Consider the following 9272-nt stretch of genomic DNA (forward strand, 5'->3'; position numbering starts at 1 on the left):
TGCAGTGTGCCAAGATCACGCCACTGAGCTCCAGCCCGGACGACAGAGTGAGACTCCGTCTCCAAAAAAAAAAAAAAGTCCAGACACTCCTACCCTTTCCACCAGTGACTTCCATCTCATGGTCTCAGATGGTTGCTGCAGTTCCTGCCTTCACATCCTTGCACCCAGTTGGTGACCAACAGAAGCGAGGAAGGAAAGGTGGAGGGCATGCCCCCTTTGTTTTGCAGGCACAACCAAAATTGTACTTATCACTTTGTTTCTTGTTTCATAAACCACAACTTACTCGTAAGTACACGTGGCAAGAATAAGTGCTGCTGCTGGAGAATATTGTCTTTATCTGGGTTACCACGTAGTCAGCAAAAACGTGGGTCTTCCTTTCCTAAAGGACAGGCTTGGAAGGAATATTGGGGACAATTAGTTCCTGCCACACTCTTCAGCATATCAGCAACCAACCCCGGGCGCCAGGTGGTGTCCACTCACCTGATTCTCATTTCTGGCTGCCCCGGAGGCCATGAGGGAGGAGGCAGAGGAAGGCAGAGCAAGCAGGTGTGAATCTAGTTCCCCACTCTGGGTGCTCTGGGCATGGCTGAGGGGTGGCACAGAGGCAAGTGCACACACTGCGGCCCCACCTGCAACAGGAAGCTGACGGGACAGCATGGTCAGGCAGGGAGGCCCGAGGCTCAGCTGTCCCAAACCAACCAGGCTTCCTGTACGGGTGTGGGCAGAGCCCAGGACAGCTGAGAGCCCGCAGGGAGGTGTCAGAGGGGCCCCTGAAACAGGGCAGGTGGCTCTGCCGAGTCTGTAGTTCAGATTCACAGGTAGGGATGCCAGATTTAGCAAATGCATAGACAGCATCCTAGTTCAGTTTGAATTTTAGATAAATATGCAATCACTTTTTAATATAAGCTTGTCCTGTGTCCCATGTGTCATTTATTTGGAATTCAAATTTAACTGATTGCTCCGTATTTTATCTGGAAACCCTAGAAGGTTAGGATTTAGAGGACCCACTCAGGCCTCAAATGGGTCCAGAGCCCCAGCGTGAGCCAATGTGACCTCAAGGCAGACAGGGCCCCTCCAGTCTTGGCCTGACGCCCAAAGAGACCACGAGCCACAGGGGCTAACAAGACGCCACAAGATCTGAGTCTTCTCTGTCCTCAGGGGCGTGCAGGGCGGCCTTCGCCTTCTTGCTCTTCTAGACCAGGTGCCTACTCTTTGGAAAGGAGAGAAGAGAAGGGAGGTTTGGGCATATTTTCTCCCAGAGACTGAACATTACCCAAGGGCTGTTCAAAGTATCCCTTAGAACTGTTCTAACCTGGGTAGGATGAAAGTTTATCTATTTTTATTGCTAAGCTGGAGGTGAGGGCTTGGGAACACCCGGTTAGATGCACACCAAATCACGACTGTCCACGTCTGGTGCACCCTGAACACAGCAGGAGGGAGCCTGCTGATCCACTACCCTCGCTCACTGCAAGCTTCCCAGGGCTGAAGCCCCAGAGAGGAGGCCTCTGCCATCTCTGTCCTCCCCATGGGTCAGCGTCTCCTGCTTCTGATGGGCCCGTCCTTCTTGCCTAACTGGCTGGCCTGCACCATGGCCCATCTTCAACAACCTTAGTCATAGCTCCCACCGTCGGCATTTATGGAAGCTTGGAGCCTCATAAAGTTCAAAGTCTGCAACGATAATAAAGGCCCAGTCAACTTGGCTTGGGCGGCAGCTGCAGCCCAGCACTGGAAGCTCCTAATTGTGGAGGAATGTTTGGGCCTGGAGGGAGGAGAGCCTTGGCTTGCCCTGTGGGGCCCAGCCCTGAGTTCTGGCTTCTCAGGGCTCTGTTCTATCATGTTTCCTGTGAACTCCTTCTGTGTCTAAGACGCTGGGCAGTGCCACTCTTGTAGAGGAGCCACTCCAGGCCCTGCACGCTTAGGGGCAGAGCAACTACTACCATCAAGCACAGGCGTGGGGCCGTAGAAAGAAATCTGTGTTTCACTGGAAAACTATGCATCCTACATAGGACACCAGCTTCCACGTGGCCGGATACTAACCTACTAACCTTTCATGTTTTTTTTTTTTTTTTTAGACGGAGTCTCCCTCTGTCACCCACCCAGGCTGGAGTGCAATGGCACCATCTTGGCTCATTGCAGCCTTTGCCTCCCGGGTTCCAGCTATTCTCCAGTCTCAGCTTCTTGGGTAGCTGGGATTACAGGCATGCACCACCACACCCGGCTAATTTTTGTATTTTTAGTAGAGATGGGGTTTCACCATGTTGGCCAGGCTGGTCTCGAACTCCTGACTTCAGGTGATCCGCCCGCCTCGGCCTCCCAAAGTGCTGGGATCACAGACCAGAGCCACCGCGCCCGGTCTGAAAATTATCTTTTAATAGGGATTAGCCGCATGAGTTAAAGTCTCATTTCCACCATTTGCTGACTTTGTGCCCTTTGGGAGATTGCTTAATCTCTCCGGGATACACCTCAATTTGCTTGCAAAGGAGGCTGGTGAGGCTAAAAAGAGAACTTGCAGATTGGGGCCTTCGGAAGCCTTCTAGAGCCTTCTAGAACCGTGGACTCAAATCCAATAATGGGCAACAGCAACAACGACGACGACGAACCCCGGGCTCAGAACTCGCCCAGGCCCCGCCCCTCACAGCCCCGCCCCGTCCTCGGCCCCGCCCCCGGCCTGTCGCCGCTACAAAGTCCCCGCAGGGGGGCGGCTGGCCGGAGTCGGCCCGGAGTCCCGTCCGAGGGCGGCGTCAGCGCTGCGCACTTCCCATTGGCCGAGCGCGGCGCGGGGGCGGGTCCGGGCCTGCGATTGGCTCTCGGCGGGCGCGGACGGTGTCATGGAGGCCGCGGCGGTGACGGTCACCCGGTCGGCTGCCCGGCGGCGGCGGGGGCGGCAGCTGCAGGAGGAGCAGGAGGAGCAGGAACCGCGGCCGCGGCGGCGGCGGCCGGGGAGGAGGTGGGGCTGTGGGGCCCGTGTGAGACCCGATCCGCGGGGCTGAGAGTCCGTGGCCCCGGGGCCCGAGGTTCCCGCGCACGGGCGCGCCGAGGAGCGAGGGGCCGGCGCCTGTGTCTGCTCCGTGCACAGCAGGGGACAGCGGGTGGCAGCGCCCCTCCGCTCGGTCAGTCCTTCCGTCCCCGCGCCATTGCCGGGCAGCGGCCTCCGGCCCCCGTGCCTGACCTCCGTCCATCTCAGAAATGCAGGTGCAAACTCGAGTGGCCACGGGGCCCGGCGGGAATCCCGGGGCCCCGGCCAGACCCCTGCCTCCCACGTCGCTGGTCTATGCGGAAGATCCCGGCGGCGGTGCTCATGGCTCAGTGGATGCCGGCTGGTGGAGGGGGTGGCCTCCTGCAGGGGTGACACTAGAACTGAGTCTTTGGGGAGGAGGAAGCCTTCAGTAGGTGGAGAATGGGGAGTAGGGTATCCAACTGGGGGGAACAGAAAGGGCCAAAGCACAGAGATAGAAAGGGAGGAACATGCGCCTCTGGGCTGGGCTTCCTTCCTTTGGGGGGCACCTGCCCGCCCAGTAAACCTCCCCCTCCGTAGGTTGTGGGGGGAAAAGTTAGAAACACAGACATGGCTTCCAGAAACAGCAGCCGTAGCTTTGTTTCTAAACCCAAAGCAGTGAGACTGCTGAGCTTTTCAGATCTCATGAGGATAGGATGGAGGCTGGCTGCTGGGAAAGGTATTTTGGGACAGGAGGAATGTGGAGATGGCTTTTTCCCTCCTAGTGGAGGAATGACAGGTGACAAAGGTGACCTGGTGTGGGATTGTTCTGAGAAGGCCTGGGAGGGGGCGGCTGAAGTATAATAAGGACATCGACAAGGGAGGGGGCTTCGGAAAAGGAAGGTGGAGAGGAACAACTTCTGGGCATGTCTGCTTGAATCTGTCCCCCACCCCTGCGGTTCTCAGGGTCTCCCAATGTCATTCTGGAGGCCCTGGGTCAGTGTTTGGTGGTGGCAGATGCTACAGAGGGCTCTTTGCAACAGGCTTCTGAATGGCAGTGGGGTGATGGCAGATGACAGCTCAGTGAGCAAAGAAGTGGCCTTGGGTGTTGGTAGATTTAGAGAATCTCAATGTTGGTGCCGTGGTCCATAAATAGCCACTGCAGTGTCTTCTTACTGCTCTTAAAATAATAATACGTTTTTAGGTCAGGCGTGGTGGCTCATGCCTATAATCCCAGCACTTGGGAGGCTGATGCGGGTGTTCACCTGAGTTCAGGATTTTGAAAACAGCCTGGCCAACATGGTGAAACTCAGTCTCTACTAAAAGTACAAAATTAGTCAGGCGTGGTGGCAGACACCTGTAATCCCAGCTACTCGGGAGGCTGAGGCAGGAGACTCCCTTGAACCCGGGAAGTGGAGGTTGCAGTGAGCCGAGATCTCACCACCTCACTCCAGCCTGGGTGACAGAGCAAGACTGTGTCTCAATCAATCAATTTTTAAAAGAAAGCGATTTGAGATGTATTTAGGAGCTTTCCATGTTAATGTACCAAAGGAACTCTTTCCCCCTGTAGCATACATCGGTGAACAGCATGGAAGGCACTTAGGGAAGTGTGGCCTATAGAGAAAGCCTGGCTTCTGCTCTTAGGACCTGAAACTTTCTGGTACTTTTGGTATTTGGATATTGCCCCTTGGCCATAGAAAATCCTGGAGACCCTGTGAAGTATATATGTCTGGTCTTTGGAGTGTGGTATTTGGGTGGCTGCTTTAGAGGGTAAGGTTTATTCTATTTTTTGTTTTTTGTTTTTTGAGATGGAGTCTCTTTCTGTTGCCCAAGTTGGAGTATAGTGGCGCAATCCTGGCTCACTGCAACCTTCACCTCTCGGGTTCAAGTGATTTTGCCTGCCTCAGCCTCCCGAGGTGCTGGGATTACAGGTGTGCACCACCACACCCGACTAATTTCTGTATTAGTAGAGATGGGGTTTTGCCATGTTGGCCAGGCTGGTCTTGAACTCCTGACCTCAGGTGATCCTCCTGCCTTGGCTTTCCAAAGTGTTGGGATTACAGGCATGAGCCACTGCCTCTGGCCTAGAGTAAGGTTTATTCTTAGGCGTAATCATTGGCACGTGTGTCCTTGAAGAAGCCAAGGCCTGGTTGCTAATACAGGTAACCTTAGGACTATCACACGGCACTTCCTTGCGTTATACAATGTTTCTATAGTTAATATTAAATAACGTAAGGCAGAGAATGTCTGTCCCTCTGTATTTAGATGAAACTGGTCCATTTGCTTCTAAGTGTTCTTGCCTATTTATGTTTTTATTTATAAACGTACAACTCCTTCTTTGCTTAGGATCAAAGATGATGAAGAAGAGACAGTCTTTCGAGAGGTGGTCAGTTTTTCCCCGGACCCCCTGCCAGGTGAGGAGACAGAGGCTCTGAATACTGACTCCACCTTCACACCTGGGGCTTTGGGGCAGGTCAACCCCCACCCCCTCTCATGTTCCTTCTCTGTTATTGTCAAAACATTTTGATTAATCCTATAATAATTTCCATTAATTGCTCAATGTTTCTGTCCTCGGACCAGTTAGATATTATGACAAGGACACCACCAAACCTGTCAGCTTTTACTTGTCTTCGCTGGAGGAACTCTTGGCGTGGACACCCCGCATGGAGGATGGCTTTAACGTGGCCCTGGAGCCCCTGGCGTGTCGCCAGCCCCCTCTGAGCAGCCAGAGGCCCCGGACTTTGTTGTGTCATGACATGATGGGGGGGTATCTGGATGACAGGTGAGGACCTGGCCTTACCTTGATGTTGCTTACATTGATTGTTTTTCTTTGCTGGGGTGGGGGCTGGAGGGGCAGGAGAGAGTGCCATGTGTAGAAAGAGCACTGGGCAGGGTGTCAGGAGACGGGCATTGGAGAGACTGCACTAACTGCGAGAGGAAGGCAGGCCCCAGTGTTTCATCCGTAAAAAGGGAAGATTGGGCTGGGCTTGGCCCAGCACTTTGGGAGTCAAGGCAGGCGGATCACCTGAGGTCAGGAGTTGGAGACCAGCCTGGCCAACATGGCGAAACTCTGCCCCTACTAAAAATAGAAAAATTAGCCAGGCATGGTGGCAGGTGCCTGTAATCCCAGCTACTTAGGGGGCTAATGCAGGAGAATCGCTTGAACCAGAGAGGCAGAGATTGCAGTGAGCCAAGATTGCACCACTACACTCCAGCCTGGGCAACAGAGTGAGACTCTGTCTCAAAAAAAAAAAAAAAAAAAAGGGAAGATTGGATTAGGCAGTGTCTTATGTCCTTTTCAGCTCTAGAATCATTTGACTCCTTGAACCTCCTCAACTTGGAGGCTGGTAGATGGGACAGGGCACGGCAGGCAGGGGGTCCTCTTCAGCTGCCTGCCCCCAGCCTCACCCCCTCACTTGGTTTTTTTGTTCGTCACTTTCTTCCCTTAAGCTCTCATCCTGTTCTGGGTCGCTGGGTTCTGGCTTTGATGCACAGAGGTGTTACATGCCCCACCCACCCCAGCTGCCGATGTCCCATCCAAAGCTGCCCTGGAGTCCACGTGGTGCTTTTACATGTCCACAAAACAATCCTGGACCCTGTGACTGATGGGAAGGCTTGAGTCAGAGCCAACCATCAAGGTAGAGACAGAGGCAGGTGATGAAACCTTGGGCACAGCTCATACGGCTGCCAGCCCCAACCGTCGAGATCCAGGAGACTGTCCTGAGGGACTGCCTACCCTCCATATAGAGCGGGAAGCCGGAGACGGGACTCTGACATGAGCCTTCCTACTTCCCCTCCTTTCTCTCCTTTGTTCATCTGCTCACAGGGGTTCGCCATGCTCGTCCATTAGATGCAATGGCAAATGCCTGATGCCCCACTCAGAACGCTCTGCCTGTGGCTGCAGGAGTGGCGCTGGTTCCTGCCTCTCCCTGCCTGCACCTTGCTTGGACACAGCAGGCTTCCAGGGAGTCTTGACTGAATGGAACTAAAGAGAAATCTTTGGGGACACCCTGCGGTCTCTGTGTCCTTATTCTGCTTCCTGGGACCCGACTCTGTTTCTTTTTTTCTATATTTTGAGACAGGGTCTTACTCTGTCACCCAGGCTGGAGTGCAGTGGTGCAATCTGGGCTCACTCCAGCCTTGACCTCCCGGGCTCAAGCGGTTCTCCCACTTCAGCCCCACAAGTAGCTGGGACTACAGGTGCGCACCACCACACCTGGCTAATTTTTCCAGTTTTTGGGGGGGAGAGACGGGGTTTTGCCATGTTGCCCAGGCTGGTCTTAAACGCCTGGGCTCAAGTGATCCACCTGCCTTGGCCTCCCAAAGTGCGGGGAATAAAGGCATGAATGAGCTGCTGTCGCCAGCCCTGTTCTGTGTCTTTCCCCAGGTTCATTCAGGGCTCGGTGGTGCAGACTCCCTATGCTTTCTACCACTGGCAGTGCATCGACGTCTTTGTGTACTTCAGCCACCACACCGTCACCATCCCCCCGGTGGGCTGGACCAACGCTGCCCACAGGCATGGGGTCTGTGTGCTGGGTAAGAGCCAAGGACTCACCTCTGTGTCAGCCAGACTCCTCAGCTCACCAGCCAGGGGACCCCGTGATTAGGAGGTGCAGGCTTTGCCTGCTTCTCAAGTGCACAGAGCCCCTTGCTGGGGGCCGCCTCAGTTGGTCAGGACAGGTATCTGCAGGATTTTTCTGGAAAGGACCAGACAGTATTTTCAGCATTTCAGACCAGTGAGTCACTGTGGTGATTATTGGAGTGACAGCAGGTAAACAAATAGGCAGGGCCGTGTTCCAGTAAAATTGCATTTACACACACAGGTAGTAGCGGGCATTGGCCCGGGGCCCCGGTTTGCCGATTCCTGGGTCAGAACAGTGCTTCTCAGGCTTTAGCCTCAATCCCAGTCGTTGATGGGCTTCCATCACCAGGATTGCTGGTCCCCATCAGCAGAGTGTCGGATTCACGGGATATATGGGGATTTTAATGTCTACCAAGTGTCAGGTGATACTGAGGCTGCTGGTTCCAGAACCTCACTTTGAAAACCAGCAGGTCAAACGAAGGTGATTCCCGTGGCCGACCTTGTTTCTCTCCTGTCCTCACAGGGACTTTCATCACGGAGTGGAACGAAGGGGGAAGGCTCTGTGAAGCCTTCCTGGCCGGGGACGAGCGCTCATACCAGGCAGTGGCCGACAGGCTGGTCCAGATTGCGCAGTTTTTTCGTTTCGATGGCTGGCTGATCAACATCGAGAACTCTCTGAGTGTGAGCGCCCAGCCCTCACCCACCTCCCCGCCCCTTGCTGTGTTGCCGCCCACCTCCACCTCTTTCCTTCCTTGGCCTCACCTCGCCCCACACCTGGGCTGCAGGTTGCAGCAGTAAGCCATTTCTCGCCTCCCAGGCAGTGCCAACTCCGAAATCTTAGTTACTCGCAGTGAGAGGGAATCTCCTCGGACTGTTTCCAGCAAGCGTGCTTGGCCGGCTCTCACGTTTCCCGCGCTGTCTGTGAGCCCGCCTTTCCTTTTCCGCGCTCTGCTCTGGCCTGGGGGTGTGGCTTCCTTCTCAGGGCACCCTCCCCTTTCGGTGCGCTCTGTCTTTTCCTGACTTCTGCGTTCATGTTCTTCCTGCCACAGTAAGAAAGGGGAGTCGTCTGTTTGGCTGGACTCCACTTTTGGGGCTGTGGCGGGGAGGGCCTTTCAGAACTGCAGCTTCACCTGTGGATCTGTTTGCTCTGCGTCCCCCTGTCTGTCAGCGCCGGATACTTCTCATGATAGACGGATCTGGGGCTCACCGAGGCTCTCACCTCGTTTTCAGCTGGCTGCCGTGGGGAACACGCCTCCTTTCCTGCGGTACCTGACCACACAGCTGCACCGACAGGTCCCGGGGGGCCTGGTGCTCTGGTATGACAGTGTGGTGCAGAGTGGGCAGCTCAAATGGCAAGACGAACTCAACCAGCACAACAGGTGAGCCTGCCGACGGGCACCATGAGGGGGCGGGTGCTGCGAGGGGCGGGTGCCGCAAGGGGCGGGCGCAATCTCCCTCATGAAGGCAGTGCATATATGACTGCATTGCGTAAAAAGAGGGAGAAGGTAGGCCAGGTGTGGTGGCCTACCCAGCACTTTGGGAGGCCGAGGCGGACGGATCACGAGGTCAGGAGATCGAGACCATCCTGGCTAACACGGTGAAACCCCGTCTCTACTAAAAATACAAAAAAAAAACTTAGCCGGGCGAGGTGGCGGGCGCCTGTAGTCCCAGCTACTCGGGAGGCTGAGGCAGGAGAATGGCGGGAACCCGGGAGGCGGAGCTTGCAGTGAGCTGAGATCCGGCCACTGCACTCCA

At 55.1% G+C, this 9272-nt stretch overlaps 1 protein-coding gene across 1 annotated transcript in view; it reads left to right on the forward strand.

Annotated features, from left to right (window-relative positions):
* The first annotated feature begins 2696 nt into the window (after nt 1-2696).
* Nucleotides 2697-9272, forward strand: part of ENGASE (endo-beta-N-acetylglucosaminidase) — a 13872-nt gene continuing 7296 nt past the window's right edge. The window contains exons 1-6 of the mRNA XM_025363701.1: nt 2697-2947; nt 5282-5349; nt 5516-5717; nt 7323-7471; nt 8041-8198; nt 8748-8896. Of these exons, the coding sequence (XP_025219486.1) occupies nt 2829-2947; nt 5282-5349; nt 5516-5717; nt 7323-7471; nt 8041-8198; nt 8748-8896 (845 nt within the window). The 5' untranslated portion in view covers nt 2697-2828. The remainder of the gene's footprint in view (nt 2948-5281; nt 5350-5515; nt 5718-7322; nt 7472-8040; nt 8199-8747; nt 8897-9272) is intronic.

Source organism: Theropithecus gelada, chromosome 16 (genome assembly GCF_003255815.1).
Source record: "Theropithecus gelada isolate Dixy chromosome 16, Tgel_1.0, whole genome shotgun sequence".
NCBI lineage: Eukaryota > Metazoa > Chordata > Mammalia > Primates > Cercopithecidae > Theropithecus > Theropithecus gelada.